Source organism: Neolamprologus multifasciatus, chromosome 15 (assembly GCF_963576455.1).
Source record: "Neolamprologus multifasciatus chromosome 15, fNeoMul1.2, whole genome shotgun sequence".
Classification (NCBI taxonomy): Eukaryota; Metazoa; Chordata; class Actinopteri; order Cichliformes; family Cichlidae; genus Neolamprologus; species Neolamprologus multifasciatus.
The window spans coordinates 31705806-31724501 of NC_140453.1; the positions used below are offsets into that span (position 1 = coordinate 31705806).

Genomic DNA, 18696 nt, shown 5'->3' on the forward strand with positions numbered 1-18696 from the left:
CTCTCGTTCTGATGCACTTCTCCTGATACGCAGTCCTCATTCAATTAAATTCAATTGTATTTACACAGCGCCAAATCACAACAACAGTCGCCTCAAGGCGCTTTATATTGTAAGGTAGACCCTGCAATAATAAATACAGAGAAAAACCCAACAATCATATGACCCCTATGAGCAAGCACTTTGGCGACAGTGTGAAGGAAAAACTCCCTTTTAACAGGAAGAAACCTCCAGCAGAACCAGACTCAGGGAGGGGCGGGGCCATCTGCTGCGAGAGAGAAGTAAGACAGGAGGAAACTCATGTGCAATGTGTGGTAAAAAGTTTAACTGAAACTTGTATTTTCAATTTTTCTAAATGGTCCTTTTTGAGATAAGAAAGCGCTCCCCTTTACAGTTCCCCTGTCGAGCTACGATGAATAGATGGAAACAAAAGGATCTAATTTCAGGAGGCGGACTGTGAAATTTGTTTCCTGCTGTTGTTCGCCCCCACTGGTTTAGTGTTGTCATGAAAAATGTCGAATCCGTTTATTGTAATTTTACCCTTTTGATTTAAAAAACAAAACAACTTTCATTACTTTTCCTGTTGTGCCACAGCAGGCTGTAAACTGGTAAGAAAGACAAACCGCTGCATTGCTCACACCATCTGTGACCATCAGCTGCATTTCTCACTCCTGCTGAGCTTTTGACTTGTCCGAGGTTTCATTCATTTGCCTCAATTTAAACTTGTAAAAGCAAAAGCACACGCTGCCAAAATGCCAAAGCACTTACCCTATTATTTTCTACTTGCTACCCCACACTGCTGTCAGCTAGACATGCGGTGTTTTGCAAAGCAGCGCAACACTCAGCATCCCAGGAGCCTGCAGCACTTGTTAAAAGGGTCCTCTGTGGAAAAACAGTGACGTTAACATGCTGAAATCTGCAGCTTTTCTGAGTTATCTTCTAAAGTAGACCTTTAGGTGCTTTGTTGTGTGATATGTTGTTCTGGCACAGAAACAAAGTACTCAAAACTGTTTTTGGAGGGAGAATAAAATGGTGAATGGCTGATTAATCGACATGTGGCCAATTTTCACTGAGAGTACCATGTGACACGTGCCAGGACACGCTGACTTGAAAATCATTTAGAATGTTGACTCCTTCATCTGCATGTCTGCAGATAAGATTGTTTTAGCTGTTGTCTTCGTAATGATGAGAATGTGAATCCTATAACTTGTTATGTGTTTCTGTTACACACAGGTGGCTGCCGGAAATAAAGTTAAAGTGAGGAGATTTGTTTTTTTTTGTTTTTTTTGTCTTTTTCAGGGGTGGCGAGGCTGAATTAAGGACAATAACGTGAACTGTTGTGACGCATCATCACTCACCTAGTCGCTATTGTTATGGAGTCCCTTTGCTAATAACAGGAACGACAGGAGAGTGTGGAAGTGGGACCTTAGCTGGTTGGTGAGAAAGTTTAGGTGAATTTTCACGACATGCTTGACCAATTAAGATATAAAGTCAAGCTTTGCCATTCCTACATTTCACAGTGGGGCTAATCACTGTAAAAGTAACATTTTATTCCTGATACAAAACTAAACAAACAAATTCTAGACTCAATTTAAAAATGGGTTTGAATGTGTATTTTTAACACATTTACAGCCAAGATTGAATATGTTTTGTTTTCAACACAATACTCTGAAAAAATCCACTCAAAAGGTTTGAGTGTAAACGTTACATCTTTGAGACTTTGAACGGCAACAGTGAGTAAAGAACATTTATATTACAACTCTAAGAAGTACACAAAGCATTAAAACACCAGTATAAGCAGTACACATACACATTTTTCAAATGCACATCAAGGTAGTTTGTGATGATAGAAATAACCAATAATTTGATATACATACAGTGTAGTTTACCTCTTACATCAAAAGACATTAATATTTTACATTCAAAATTATATTCATAGTATTTTAACAAATAACAAATAAATTCAACACAACTGGTCATTTTATTATTTTGTCTGCAAACTGTATGCCTAGATTACTCCTCAATAATATCATCATTTAAAGCATTTTCTACTGTACACACAAATGTGGCTTCTTTCTGACTTTCACATTTATTGGTTCACATAGAAACAAGTCTGACCACTTGGCAGCCATCTTGGTCATGTCTATTGGCAGAAATTTGGGGAGTTATGTTTAAGGCCCTGCTTAAATAAACTGTTTTTTCAGTGGCTGTTATTATATAAAGAAACCTGTAGATTTCAGGACTAGTTGAGTTCCACGCTTCTCTTTTGTAATGCAAGTTGAGAATGCAGGTTCTCAGAATACACCGATGTCATCATTTAAAAGTATGCTATAACCAGCTATCCTTCATTCTAAAATGCTGCTGCGAGAGTACTGACAGGGACTAGAAGGAGCACATATATATACTCTTTATTTGCTCCCTGTTAAATCCAGAATTAATTTAAAATCCTCCCCCTGACTGCTGGGGAGGAAGCTGCTGGTGAAAGAGTGGAAGGCCTCATCGACTCCTACCTTCTCTCAGTGGTATACCTCTTTGGGACAAGTGGCAGCTTACGAAAGATTATCATATAGACTGCTAAATAGACTGTAATGATAAGTGGGCTAACTACTTTTTACATACAGGTCAGTGACGTATCCAGCTAAAGTAGTTAAGGTTGGGCTAAATAGGATAGCTGTAATCTGGTCTATGTGAAATATTGGCATCATTGTGTATTTGCAGGTTTTTTCCCCTTTTTCCCCCCTTTTTTTTTTCCCCCAAATTGAGAATCAATATGCATTGATTCTCAATTTGTTCTTATGTTTACTGGGAATGTCCATTCTGTTATCTTTAGGGTATTGTTGTTGTTGTTGTTTTTTATATGTATATTAAAATCTAATAAAGTTTGGGTCATAAAAAAAAATCCTCCCCCTGACATGCAAGATCTTAAATAGTCTTAAAGACCTCACAGGATCATATCATCCAAATCGAGCACTTCACTGACAGACTGCAGGCTTCTTGTGGTTCCTAGGATAATCTGAAGTAGATTGGGAGGTTTATATTGTTAACTGGTAATTATGTAACAATGTGCTTTTTGGAGTAACAACAAAGTAATGTAACCACATGTACTGCAGTACTTTTTTTTGTTGCAATGTATAGTAGTGACCTGTATTGAGAACTTTATAAACCGATGGGTGTGTACATTCATGGAACATATTTTATAGCTTGATCAGCATAAGCCTCCCCTCTTTAAAAAGTTTAGTGTTCATGTGGGGTGTGTGATTTGCTGAGTTATGGGTTAAGTTTTCAAAACAGACAGCGGTCTGACAGCTTTAGCAGAGGAGTGCACTTTTTTTTCTGCAACTCTTCCACTTAAGACTATTTTAGATATTTTGCTGATGCATCTGTGCAGACTGGATGTTGATGACAGCTGATGGATGCACTGGCTCAGAACAAGCAAGTCTCTCTTAATGTGTCCCCCATAACATGACATAAAATGTGTTTTTAACAAGAAAAACTGGTCTCATATTTCATTCTCACTTCTTCGTCTTCTGCCTCAACGACAGCAGCTCCGTTGCTGAGCGCCGCGTCACTCAGGGTACTGCGGAGCGTCACCCGGGTGACACTGAGCGAATGTTTTCTGGGAGTGATGGGATGTGGCCGATGGCACATGACCTCCTTGAACATTTCTCTAAAGCGCGTTGACATGAGGTTATACAAGATCGGGTTGACTGCTGAGCTCAGATAGAAAAACACTCCGGAGGTGATGTGCACATACTGGAAGATTTCCAAGTGGGTGTCAGTCCAGTCACTGATGAAACTCCACATTAGCCGGTCAGTGTGAAACGGAGCCCAGCAGATTCCAAAAACCACAACCAAGACAACTGAAAAACAGCACGAGAGAGACAAGAACACAATGAGAGGGGATGTTTCAACATTAGTGTTTTCCTCGTGCTTAACCGATGCAATATATGAGTATTTGAGCCTTGATTTAGGTGCCTGTGTTCATTTTTAGCCCTTTCCCAGCCAAATAACAGTCATGACTTCAAAGAACATCTCAAACAAAAGGCTGAATAAGACAACAAGAATTTTTCAAAATGCCAGACCACATTTTCACCTTCTCTAATTGTTGTTTGGACTTTAATTGTGCATTCTAATTAGTTGAGACATTATTCTGTCTGGCAGACTTCTCGACTGGATTATTGTTGCTGAAAATTACAACAACTAATAAAAAATGAAATGAAAAAAAAAAAAAAGATTTGTTTGTGTTACTTTGAAGCTAATTGCAGTTTTCTTCGGCAGAGTACAGGTTTTTGAGGCATTTTCTTTTCCAAGGAAATTTATTCACCAAACTTGATTGATTTTTATTTTAACAGAACCTGTCACATCCTTGAATATAAATATGTTTTAAAAAAAGTGGCAATATTATAGATGCTGAGGAAAACAGCAAAAATATGAGACACACTAATGAAAGAGGAAGTAAGTTGAAAAGAGAACAGTTACCAGAAAAAAAAAACTTCTGCTTTGTTTTGGCCCAACTTTTCAAAGGTCGGTTAAACTGTATCCAGAACATTCCCAGGGATTTATATCATCTCCTCAAGTGAATTCAGTGAAAATACTTCTTTTAGTGCTGCCATGTTCAGAAAAACACTCCAAAGGTGTCTTGTACAGTGTGCACATCTCACCTTTGCGCAGACAGTGAATGAACATGAACATTTCTGAATTTGGTTCAGTCTGTGTGACTGTACTCTAAGAGGTGAAACGGTAACTTCACATAGTTATGATCTGTACTGAATCTTACAAAGCATATAAGATGTACATTGAGAAGAAGCTGTTAATTAAAAATAAACTGACAGAGCTAGCTTGTTGTATTTGGCTTGAACTATCTAGAATATTGTTTGCTTGAGAAAACAAGAAGCACTGATGTTCACAATCACACTGTTCAACAGGAGCTGTTTCTGTTGCTTTCATCACAAGCATTCAGTGACTTTTCTTGACAGCTGGGCACGAACTGCCTTCCTTTCTTTGAGCTCCTTTGATCCCTTCCTTTCAGGCATATTGATGAAAATCTTCCAAGAATACTATGACCTTTTAAAAGTCACAGCGCTTCGATATTTTGCACTTTGTTGAAGGAATATGACCTGAGATGAGGAGGACAATAAGCCTAGAGGTCTTCCTATCATGCACGCTGAACGCTGCTTTGAAATAGAGGTCAATAAATTATTTATCATCACATCACATCTGAGAAAGATTGGCAATTTAACGTCACCTTCACCACTGAGTGATGCAAAAGCACATGTGAGCCATGACAAACCCTTTCAAAGCTATGTTTCTGATAGAATATAACAAAGTGACACTTGAGTTAACCTTTTCTTCTTGTTTTCCTTATTAAAACATCTTTTTAATTGATTTACATCAGATTACAGACTTACTATCCATAAGGGATGGGATTATGTGATCACACCAGCAGTGTCCCTAAAGGTAAAGTTAACTAACTCTAACTAAGCAACTCAATTCTGCACAAACTACATAACAAGACTGTGAACTAGAAGGTAAAAGTTGGCACATTAGCAGATCCATATACTCACACAACATTTTAGTGACTTGCCGGCGACGTGCCTTCTGCTGCTGTGTGCGGATGTTACAGCAGCTATCTTGTCCGAAACCAGATTTTGGCTCCAGTTCCTGGTGCATCTTTTCACGCTTTAGCTGCAGCCCAATGAGCATGTAAAGAACACTGATTGTGAGCATGGGCAGAATAAAAAACAGCAAGGTGGTCATCTGGATTGTCAGGTTGTACATCCAGCGTGGTTTCACTAACGTGCACACGGCTGAGTCAGGAATCTCCACATTTATGGTTCCAGCAGGGTCTGTGGGACAACTGTGCAAGAAGACAATCCCATGCAGGCTTGTGTTGGGCACAGCACACAAAACTGATACACCCCACACAGTGAGAATGACTCTCTTAGCATGAGTACGTGTCACATAATACTTTGCTCGCAGCGGGTGGACCACGGCGATGTAACGCTCTATGCTCAGTGCCGTCACGTTGAGGATGGATGCCAAGCAGACCGTCTCAAATAAGAAGGTCTTAAAGTAGCAGCCTCCCGTTCCCAGAAGAAAGGGGTAGTTCTGCCACAGCTCGTACAGCTCTAATGGCATGCCAAGCAGTAGCACTAACAGGTCTGACACAGCCAAGCTGAACAAGTAGTAGTTTGTTGGTGTCCACATGACTTTGTTGCGTGCAATGACGGTGCACGTCAGCACATTCCCCACAACGCCTACCAGGAAGATGATCAGATACATCAGGCAGATGGGGAGGAACACAGGTGATCGACGAGGACCCAGATATTTTTCCAGGTACCCCTCCTCTGTCAGATGTGTGAGATTATGAAAGGTCCCATTCATGGCATGAGTAATATTGGTGCACGCTTCTCCTTTAGGACAAAGCCACTCTTCGTTTTCAGTTATTAAATCAAATGAACAGTTGAAAGCTGACATCCTGCCGACTTAGCCGAGCTCACTGGCTGGAAAAAAGTAGAGGAAACCGTTATTAGCATCAATCCAGTTGAACACACAGTAGACAACACTGAATAGTGAGGATAAATAATGAGTTTCAAAATAAGTAAGGAAAGAATCAAGAACTGCGTGATAATTATTAAACTGAGAGTATTTCCTACCTCAACCCTGAACGCAGGACTATATAGCAGATAAAGAAAGTGTTACTTCTGGCACTTATATCACTTAATTGTCAGGTAATGTTCATCTATATGTATATGAGAATCATTACAGCACTGTGCAAAAGCTTTGAGCCACCTCCATTTCTTTATATCTACCCTCCAAGGAGCCAGACTTTATTGTCATTTTTAAAGTAATCTTGAGCAGTAGCTCTCCAGAGTTTCTAAATGTCCTTAAATCTGAGGAAACTGGACAAGTGGGGGACAAAAGAAGAAGTGGGAGGCCTAAAACTCCATCTAAAGCAGATAAACAATATCCAAAAAAATCATATTTTTCACACTGTTGTCAATATGTACAGAGAAGGTTAGGAGAGAGGTTTATAGCCATCTGTAGAACATGGTAGAGGCTCTGTCATGGCGTGATCTATCTAAAGGTCAGACTGCAACATTACCGAAGCACTCAAAAAATCCAGCATCCAAAGAAGAGCTCTGGATCGCACTTCAGGAAGCCTGGGTAACTATTCCTATTTAAAGAAATTACAAGAAAGCTTGCCTTAGAGAGATTAGGTTGTTTTGAAGGTGGCTATACTGCACCAAATACTGATTTTCAAACTCATCAGAACTATACAAACGTTTTTTCCACATGTTTTCCTTTTCATGTTCGCACCTGTTTCAGGAAGTAACCTCACGTAGCAAAAAACCCCCGAAAAAATAAGAAAATATAAAGAAATCAGAGGTTGTGCAACAGATTATGAACTGATTACTGGATTCCTCATGTATTTGTATAGCAAGTATTAGGGATGGGTATCGAAACCCAGTTCTTGTTGAGAACCGGTTCCCACTGTTTCAATTCCTTGTAATTGTTTGCCATTTTTGCAAACGATTCCCTTATCGATTCCAGTCGCCCCGAATGATGTCACCACGTTGCGGAGCGTCATTTACCTGGCAGGAAACACGACGCCTAAGCAGCTCAAACGCTAAAAAGTTTGGTTCTACTTTACGAGAACGGATGACAACAGGAGAACTTGCAATACTTGCAAAGTAGATATTTCATTTAAGGGAGGAAACACTACGAATATGCAAAAGCATTTGCTCACAAAACACGCGATAACCTTAAATGAATGTCGTGTTTTTAATTCCGCTCCTTATTACAAAACCTGCCATTACTGTGCGTTTAGGTGACCATGATGAGAGAGACAGAGTCTGGCTCAGATGCTGGCAGTTGTCGCTGCAGTCTACCGGTAGTGTCTCCTTTCAGGCCAGGATAGACGAATGTCACCGAGTGACAGTGACTAAGTTTGTGGACAAAGGCTTGCACCCATTTGCCACAGCAGATGATTTTCAGTAAGTGAATGTGTTTAATTGTAGGCAGGGACATTACTGGATATTCTTGTGTAATTGCTACAGAATAATTTATGTTATCCTTTGTTATTGCTACAGAAGAATATTTATTTCATTATTTTACATTTACAATGTTTTTCCGGGGACCCTGTGACACCCCATTGAAGAGCCGTAGGCTGTGGATCTCTTAAGATCTCACTGTTGGGTTTGTAAGGCCATGTTACTCCTAAATTTCTATCTTGTTCAAAGAGAAGATATAAAACAAAGTTCTAAGCTAATCAACCTTATTGTTCTCCTTTTTTTAAAAAAAAAGAATTGATAAAGAATCGAATCGTTAAACAGAATCGAAAATGGAATCGGAATCGTGAAAATCTTATCAATACCCATCCCTAGCAATTATAACCAAACAGATATTGAGTAATTAGTAGTTCAATTTACTTTAAGCAAATGATTCCTCATCTTGATTAGCTTAAAATGATCAATTAACCATTATTAACCTTTATACCCTAAAGTGTTTATTTTAACCTTTTTGAATCTGTCTCTCTCTTTCCTTCTCTTTCCCCAACCGGTGGCAGCAGATGGCCCCGCCCCTCCCTGAGCCTGGTTCGCCGGAGGTTTCTTCCTGTTAAAAGGGAGTTTTTCCTTCTCACTGTGACCAGAGGGCTTGCTCATAGGGGGTCATAATAACAATCTGTATGTATTATTGTAGGGTCTTTACCTTACAATGTAAAGCACCTTGAGGCGACTGTTGTTGTTATTTGGTGCTGTGTAAATAAGATTTAATTGAATTGAATTTTAGTGAGGTTGAACTCACCTTCAATGTGGCCAAAGAGACTTTTGTCACTGACTGATGCATGTGCAGTTATCTAATTGCACTTTTTATTTCTCCAATCATTATTCAACACAGGAATATTTAACATCAACCATGAAAGCAGAATGTGCCTTTCCACACAACTCCATGGTCAAATATTTCAGCTGACATTCACACTGGTTTGCCAACTAAAAATTTTTTAATGATGAAAAAATGAGTGATTTTTCACTGGCTGCTCAGTATGGTGTATCACACTAACAAATGAGGTAGAGTAGATAAATTACTGACGAGTTAATAAGTAATGAGTGAGTCATTATACATCTCTGTCACAACACATTTGTCATGACATCTAAAATAGATCCTTTTTAACAACGTTTTGTTCATCTTTCTACATCTTTCCCAACCAGTTCTCTCAATTTTAATTACATCAGTTGTTACTGTTGTTTTTACTTAACTTCTGAGTGGTTGAATAAGCTGAAATTGCTGTTTCCTGCACATATAGATCTTTAAAAGCTTTAAGATGTGTGATGATGTTCTGGAAACTAATGTGAAAGGTGACATCCTCAGTCAGACTGTTTTGTTGACATCAAACACAGGTCTGTGAAATACAGTCATTCGTCTGTGAGAGATGTTTGAAAGAGGGACCAACAGACACTAAATCTGTATTTTTGAGGAAGCGACTGTTTCCAGTCTATATTTTGTTGCTATCACATTTTTTTCAGTAAAATAACAGACTTCAGAGTGACTTTTAGACACTTGTTCTTATTCCTTTTGTTATTTGTTTTTCAGATCCGTCATGTTGCTGTTTTGGCTTGCTCTAACCACTCTGCCCTCTCAGAGACTTTCTCAGCTGCAGCTGCAGCATCCACTCAGCCAAAAACCAAAAAGGAAAAAAGACAAAATTAGTGGATTTTTTTTTAAGGAGCTGAATATTTTTCTTTCTTCCAATTTGCTGCTACAGTTATTTGCAAATATTACTTGAACAGGCAAAGGATTCAGGTTGCATTTAGCAACACTTGCAGTATAAAGTAATTGCTAGTTTGTGTCTTTTCATGGGATTTATTGACATTCAGAAAAAAACTATTACAAGCGCAATTTATTAGTCTATTTATCATTTCTTTGGATGTATTTCACCTGCACAGGCCGACACGTCTACACTTGGAGGCAGGAGGAGCCTGCAATACAAGAAATGTCCAATCTGGCATTCTTCTGTTTTCCATTCCCTTGGCCCTTTGATGTCAGGTGGGTGGAAAAGACGAGGATTAGCGAAAGTGGTGGGATACAGTTCTCTCTTTGAATATCCACATAATGGTAAATGATGAATGACACTAATTAATTTTGTTAGTGGGGAGCTATTTAACATTGACTGTACCGTATGTAATTGGCACACATCAAACGGAACATATCTAATGTTGAGACGGTGACATTTTATTGACTTTTAAAAGCTGTATGCTAATTTATGAATTTGATGCCAGTAACAAATTTCAAAAAAGTTGTGACAGGGGCAAAAAAAAGAAAAAAATAGAGTCGACCAAAGCTGGAGTTCACCTCATTCGATCGTCTTCAAACTTCAAACAATACATCAGGCCTTGCAACGTTAACTAGTGATGACTTCATGAACTTCTTCACAAATAAAATTTTTATCATTAGAGAAAAAATTACCAATAATCATCCCACAGATGTAATATTATCTACAGCTACTCTTAGTACCATTGATGTTAAGTTAGACTCCTTTTCTCCAATCGATCTTTCTGAGTTAACTTCAATAATTACTTCCTCCAAACCATCAACGTGTCTTTTAGACCCCATTCCTACAAAACTGCTCAAAGAAGTCCTGCCATTGATTAATTCTTCGATCTTATATATGATCAACCTATCTCTAATTATCGGCTATGTACCACAGGCCTTCAAGGTGGCTGCAGTTAAACCTTTACTCAAAAAGCCATCTCTAGACCCAGCAGTCTTAGCTAATTATAGGCCAATCTCCAACCTTCCTTTCATATCAAAAATCCTTGAAAGAGTAGTTGTCAAACAGCTAACAGATCATCTGCAGAGGAATGGTTTATTTGAAGAGTTTCAGTCAGGTTTCAGAGCTCATCACAGCACAGAAACAGCTTTAGTGAAGGTTACAAATGATCTTCTTATGGCCTCTGACAGTGGACTCATCTCTGTGCTTGTCCTTCTTGACCTTAGTGCAGCATTCGATACTGTTGACCATAATATCCTATTAGAGCGATTAGAACATGCTGTAGGTATTACAGGTATTGCACTGCAGTGGTTTGTATCATATCTATCTAATAGACTCCAATTTGTGCATGTAAATGGAGAGTCCTCTTCACACACTGAGGTTAATTATGGAGTTCCACAGGGTTCAGTGCTAGGACCAATTCTGTTTACATTATACATGCTTCCCCTAGGCAGCATCATTAGAAGACATAGCATACATTTTCACTGCTATGCAGATGACACCCAGCTCTATCTGTCCATGAAGCCAGATAACACACACCAATTAGTTAAACTGCAGGAATGTCTTAAAGACATAAAGACTTGGATGGCCACTAACTTTCTGCTTCTTAACTCAGATAAAACTGAGGTCATTGTACTCGGCGCTGAAAAGCTTAGAAATATGGTATCTAACCAGATTCTTACTCTGGATGGCATTACCTTGGCCTCCAGTAACACTGTGAGGAACCTTGGAGTCATTTTTGACCAGGATATGTCCTTCAACGCACATATTAAACAAATATGTAAGACTGCGTTCTTCCATTTGCGCAACATCTCTAAAATTAGAAATATCCTGTCTCAGAGTGACGCTGAAAAACTAGTTCATGCATTTATTACTTCCAGGCTGGACTACTGCAATTCATTATTATCAGGATGTCCAAAAAACTCACTGAAAAGCCTTCAGCTAATCCAAAATGCTGCAGCAAGAGTACTGACAGGGACTAGAAAGAGAGAGCATATTTCTCCTGTTTTGGCTTCCCTTCATTGGCTTCCTGTTAAATCCAGAATTGAATTCAAAATCCTGCTCCTCACATACAAGGTCTTAAATAATCAGGCCCCATCTTATCTTAATGACCTTGTAGTACCATATCACCCTATTAGAGCACTTCGCTCTCGCTCTGCAGGCCTACTTGTTGTTCCTAGAGTATTTAAAAGTAGAATGGGAGGGAGAGCCTTCAGTTTTCAGGCCCCTCTTCTGTGGAACCAGCTTCCAGTTTGGATTCAGGAGACAGACACTATCTCTACTTTTAAGATTAGGCTTAAAACTTTCCTTTTTGCTAAAGCATATAGTTAGGGCTGGACCAGGTGACCCTGAATCCTCCCTTAGTTATGCTGCAATAGATGTAGGCTGCCGGGGGATTCCCATGATGCATTGAGTTTTTCCTTTCCAGTCACCTTTCTCACTCACTATGTGTTAACAGACCTCTCTGTATTGAATCATATCTGTTATTAATCTCTGTCTCTCTTCCACAGCATGTCTTTTATCCTGTCTTCCTTCTCTCACCCCAACCGGTCGCAGCAGATGGCCCCGCCCCTCCCTGAGCCTGGTTCTGCCGGAGGTTTCTTCCTGTTAAAAGGGAGTTTTTCCTTCTCACTGTCGCCAAAGTGCTTGCTCATAGGGGGTCATATGATTGTTGGGCTTTTCTCTGTATCTATGAAGCGCCTTGAGGCGACATTTGTTGTGATTTGGCGCTATATAAATAAAATTGAATTGAATTGAATTGAATTGAATTGAATTGAATTGAATTGAATTGAATTGAATTGAATTGAATTGAATTGAATTGAATTGCAGAATACCTAGGTAGTTCAGTGTTAGCGCCTAAGGTCAAAGTTGACATTGAAAAGAAATTCAGAGAAACCATATTGAGTAATATATCACATAAAAGGGCACGGAGAGAGCTGTACAACACACTTATTTATTAATATGGCATCCTGTGATGTCACAAAGATAGCTTAAAAGACTGAGTTTGTGATGGGTGTATTCACACTGAGTCTATGTGACAGAAAAGGAAGTAAACTTCCTTTCTAATTTTCAGGGTATTTGTTACTCGCCCTTTGTGGTAATTTGTTATTTTCTGGTGGATAAACAGTTAAATATTTCCAAAGACACTATAATAGCTCTGGTATTAGCTAAAGCACCTGGTGTAGCAGCTGAATTTAAATTTCTGAGAAGTTGGTAAGATTCAATATTCCAAGTCGATGGTGTTAATGAAAGGAAATGGTTTCTTTCCCAGATTCATAAAACTTTATTGGAAAACACCACAAAGAGTCTATACAACAATTACATGTGATGGAGGAGCCCCTATACCTCTAGCAGAGTTTCTGTGCAGTGCATTGCATTAAGTATTATGTACTTTACTTGGTGATTAAAACCTTCTGGGATATGTGGACAGAAAATGTGCTGAGTGATCTGGTATGTTTGCTGCATACTACTGCACTGGGCACATCTAGTGCATTACAATGAATTACATACCACAAACTATTCCCCTGCAGCTGCAGAGTGTACTAGCTTGCCATAAATTAGATGTAGTGTCATAGGTATTTCCATGTTCTAGTCCCTGATGTCCAAGTTAGTTCTGTTTTATTGGAAGAAAAATGCAAAAGGATTTGACTATATTTGCATTTTTAGAGAGAAGCTTGGACATAATGACACAGCATATGTTGATTCTCATTCTATTCCAAGAAATAACACAGTGTACGCAGTGCAATGAATAACAAATACATCCTGCATCCGTACACGTTTGAATACAAAACTGAGAATAGATCTGGTGCTTATAGCTGACCTATTGTCTGTCTACGAATTTTACAAGTTATATATCTGAGAGTTTGCGATCGTATTACCATCTTGCCAATTCATTTTTGTGTGATATACTGTTCCATCTCTCCATTTTTTCCCATTAAACCAATTCAAGATCGGGACACGCTGGACCCTATCTCAGTTGTCATAAGGTGGCGGTACACTCTGTAGACAGCGTTACAGTTTTAAGTGACCTGCCCAGTGACTATGGATGCAAATGAGCATCTTGTAGGACTACTTTCAGATGTGTCATTATAGGAAGAAAGAAAAAATTACACTACATAGTTACATAAAAGTCTATGGATTCGGTTATTTGACCAAATATAACGCAGCTGGAGTATAAATTAGTTTAAAAATTGGTTAGAAAGGGTTCACATATGCTTTTGACATCAAGCATTATTACCCTCAGTTGTATATATTCTACTTTCATTGCACACTTTGCTTTTTATATCCATGAAACAAGATGAAACAATAAGTTTCACTTCACCAAGCCTTAAAGACAAAAAAGCATGGATGACCTGTAATGTTCTAATCCTAAAATTAGAATAAACTAAAGTGTTTTAGCCCTAAAAAAGTGAGAGGCAGGATAACAAGGTACTCTGGATGGTGTTACCTTGGCCAACCTTTGATGCATTGGCCTGTATGTCTCACATATAAAATTAGGCCCTATGATTGTTTTCTTTCACATTGTGCAAAATTGCCATCAGTATTGTCAATTATTGAATATTATAATATTAGAATTTCATATTGTATGTGATATATATTAACATTACTCCCAGAAAGGTCTGCGGGAAAACTATTGGCATAAACTAGACAAAGACAATACTAGCGCCCTCTTTTGGATCACTTTCAGGACTTCCAGCAACCTCCCGGCACCGCTCTAACTAGTCTCTTGGCCCATGTGACTGATGGCTCATAGTAACTATGGCTACCACAAGATGCTCTGCACCACGCAAAATTGTCCATTATTAAAATATAGCCATTTTAAACTTGCACTAATTTTAAAATTATTCATTATTGAACTCTGGCTGTCTTCCACAGTCTGCCCCAGCCGGGCGCGGCCAATGGCCTGAGCCTGGTTCTCTTACTCTTACTTGCTTATAGGGGTCATTTGATTATTGGGGTTTTCTCTGTATTACCGTAGGGTCTTTACCTTACATCATAAAGCACCTTGAGGCAACAACTGAGCCCATCAATAAAAATTTATAATTTCTCTACCTTTCTTATGTCGTTCTACATCTTTGAGTTTATCACATTTTAACATTAATAAAGTTTTTCATAAAAGGAAAATATAAAATGGCAAATTCCACTGGGGCCAAGTTGCATGATGAAAACATCTTGTGTGTTTAGTGGTGTTTGCTCAGCACCTTAAAGGTCTACATTTAAAATAACCTACCACTTCAGATAAAAAGGATATATTTTACCTTTACTACTCGTCTATAGGTACAGTAGCTTTGCTGGATATAAGAACAGTGATTGTGAGTTTACTGAGATCTAAAGGTAAGAATTCATAGACAAGGATGAAAAGGAACAAAGTTTGTGGTTTGACTGTAGATGTAGGACCTTGGAGTAACATTAGTTTCTGTCTCTTTGACTGAATATCTGCCTGGCAGCTGCAAAACATGAACCCACTTGACATTGCTATGTATAAAACTTGCAAATGGACTGATTTATTTAGTTTGGTGCCAGAACAGAATACCACATCATTCTGGCTGACATAACACCTGCGTGTACACTGTCCTGAACTGTAGTTTTATTTTTTTAACCTGTCCTGTCGGGCAGCTTTAACAGGCACAATCATGATCTGAATGCCCCGTTGTGCCAGACACTTTTGTTTTGTCTCTAAGTCTCTATAGACAATTTCTTTTTATTACATTTTTTTTAATTATTCAGACAAATGTATCTACTGAGTGACAATGCCAGACCTCAAGGCGGGGAGAAGAAACTCTTTAATTCAGTTTAATGGAATTAAGTTTCAATTCAATCTATCACAGCCCTGAAATGTATCAAATTAAACTGGTGTGCATTAAACTGAATTAAACAATAGATAATACAATATAGTTAATACAAGCCTGAACTGTTTTAAACAGAGTTGCATTAAAGGAATTCAACTTTACAGAAGATGCTAAATAGGTGTAGAAAGCAATGATGACCTATGGAAGTAACGTGTATTGCCCTAAAATGAGTAAGAATAGTTTTCTGAAAGATTGTATATTTGATCACATGTTGGCCACTTATAGAAATCACTGAGGAAAATGGAAAAACATCCTTTTTTTGAATGTTAATTGGTCATTGTTTGAGGCTAGTGAGCAATGCAATCAATTATCTAATCTGCAGCTGTTAACACAGCACCACAATCCATATGTTACCCAGAAGCTTTTTCCAGTTGTCAGAGCTTTTGTCCCTGAAGTAGAGACCATACTTTTCACTTTTCTGCTATGATTTAATAAATAATCAAAATCGTGAGTCCGAATCATGTCAGTGGACAAAAATAACCTGTTTCAGCAAAGTCTCCATGACACCGTCTCTTATGAAAGTCAAAAATGTCATTTCTTGAGTGTTTTTTCACAAGCTTTAAAACTGCATGAAGTCAGTACAGGTTTGCAGGAATTATACAAAGGGAACTTTAATGTCTGACTATAAGTCAGACATTAATAACACTGCACACTTTTCAATTCATTTGGGGGCACTGAGAACACAGAACATATCTTTTTTTGTATTTTTTTCTGTATCTTGCAATATTCATGATTTATTTTTATACCTCACTGCTTTTATCATTTTTGACACATCACATTTTCATTCATTCAACACGTTCTTTGTCCTAAACAGGTCAAATCATGTAATAGTCTGTAATGGAGTTAATGCCACAAGAAAAAGACCTGCGAGTGTTTGAACCTCATTTATCTGCTTTACAGTATGTAAAGACGTAATAACTGATTGATTGGTAAATTAACAGCTGATGCACCAAGATACAAAAAAGTCAGAAATGCATTGTTTTGGATTCAATAAAAACTTGTATGTGACACTTGTAAAAGAGCTGAAAGAAATCGAATCTCTTCCTTTTCAAGTAAATATTGACTTGATCACATGTAGCGTATAATAATTTGGGAGAATTAAGAGAGAGTTCTGCAATCCTCAGTAAAGCGCTGTTACTGTGTAAACAAAGGTAATTACAAAGTAGTAGTTTAATGAACTGGTTGATTACACAATGACACCCGAGATTTTTTTTAGTCTGAACGATGAAGTGCCTCCTATATCAGATAGTGAATAAACATTACAGTGATTTACTGCAGCTCTGCACTGGAGCATCTCTAGCTTTTTACTGGATATAAATGCTCTTACCTCCAGTGTGTCCCTGTGTTGTTATTCCTTTGCGTAAACTCAGGTTGAAGCCTTAAGTCTGAACAATGTGCGGCTCTTTCACTGCACTCTCCTCCTGGTCTGTCGCACTCTCCTCCAGCCTCACTTGCAGTTACACACATACATACATATTGCGCACACACACACACACGCTCTCCCCTTTTCTGTCATCCTTCCTGCACGTCAGACTCTCAGACATGGATGTTCAAACACAGGCAGACATTTAAAACAACATTTATAGTTCTTTCCATTGCAAACACTTAGATTCGAATGACTATGATGATATTAAAGTAGGAATACGAGCTGCGCTCACTTCACTCAGAACCCCCTTAAGGTTGAGAATAAAAACCCTTGCAGATACTCAGCTTTCAGTTTTAATTCAGTAGACTGTAAAACATACTTTCGCACAATTCCATGTGTAGCTGGAAATTTTCCTTAAACCTCGTTGCTAGAGTGGCGTAGCAGTGGTTTTCAGTCGGAAATTACTTAGCTTTTGTTCATCTCCTCCACAGCTTGGTGGACATATTAATATGTGACTATACAGGTTGCCTACACTAAGCTGTTTTTGTATGTTTGAAGTGTATTCCTCGTCTTCAGTTTTTGCAAACACAGTTTTATGGATAAATATTTATGCAAAATTAATGTATACGTGAGTCCAGCAATAGCAAGGCCCAAACTGACTGTTTTACCTGAATTTGTCTTCTAATGCTGCTCAGTACCACGTCTAACGAGCCAAACATATCCCGTGTTGCCTGGTTACACATTGTATATATTGCAATTTCACTATGGACCTGCAGACCTGCACAGAAAACAAATAACAACTTTTGTTTTAAACAGTCACGTTTTTCATGTCTCACAACAATTCAGACACCAATCAGCGGTCTTCAGATAGAGAGCCCGCAGTATCCCCAAAGACGACACAACAGGAGATGAGCGTGATCAGAAGCATGCTTCTCGTTTTGACGTTCCCAGTGGTGCTGAGTGAAACTGTCTCCCAGGGTCAGACTGTCAATGCAGAGTTATAACATAATCTTGTTGAGGTGTCTGAGGGAGAACATTCCCTCGTTGACAACTTGAACTGTGGTTCACCCCAATACATTCTATTTATTTGTTGTTGTTTTTATCTTGAGAAAAAGTCAAACTAAATTTCATTGCACACCTTATGATGACAACAACTATTCATTCAATCGATTGAAATCTTTTTGTTTATACTTCACACTAAAACAAGCGTAGTTACCATTTGGCATAATTGCCATGTTTCTACTGCAAAGTGAATTTTAATTTGAAAGCTCTCTCTTTGTGTGTGTTCTGCCCTGGTGTATAATCAATACTTAAATGTGCCAATATCTGGGACTGTTGAAGGTTCAGTACTGTGGGTGGAGGTGAAATGTATGCACACCTAACCTTTCATATGCACCAAGCATATAATCAAAACCATAGTTAGCTCCCACCGTGATCACCCTCTAATTTTGCTGGTTGACTGGTTTTTCTGAATGGGAGATAAAGAGGATGCACATTCACAACAGGTAGTTAACTCTGTGTGTGCTGTGGTGGATTCTGATACATAGCTGACTGATCCTGCTGAGAACGATTTATCTATATCAGGGGTGGGCAACGCCAGGCCTCGAGTGCCGGTGTCCTGCAGGTTTTAGATCTCACCCTGGGTCAACACACCTGAATCAAATGATTAGTTCATTACCAGCCCCCTGGAGAACTTCGAGACATGTTGAGGA

At 38.6% G+C, this 18696-nt stretch overlaps 1 protein-coding gene across 1 annotated transcript; it reads right to left on the bottom strand.

Moving 5' to 3' along the window:
* Positions 1-2734: 2734 nt before the first annotated feature.
* nmur1a (neuromedin U receptor 1a) lies at positions 2735-17431 on the bottom strand. Its single transcript, XM_085133512.1, has 3 exons — positions 16946-17431; positions 5562-6500; positions 2735-3857 (listed from the first exon to the last, which is right to left on the bottom strand). Exons 2-3 carry the CDS (start codon positions 6472-6474, stop codon positions 3478-3480), a joined length of 1293 nt encoding a protein of 430 aa, XP_084989638.1. The 5' UTR covers positions 6475-6500; positions 16946-17431; the 3' UTR covers positions 2735-3477.
* Positions 17432-18696: the final 1265 nt, after the last annotated feature.

Excerpts from the sequence above, each read along its gene's own strand:
- nmur1a (XM_085133512.1), bottom strand. The coding sequence starts at position 6,474 with ATGTCAGCTTTCAACTGTTCATTTGATTTAATAACTGAAAACGAAGAG. Across the intron at positions 3,858-5,561 it reads GCAAGTCACTAAAATGTTGT|TTGTCTTGGTTGTGGTTTTT; the intron begins GTGAGTATATGG and ends GCTGTTTTTCAG.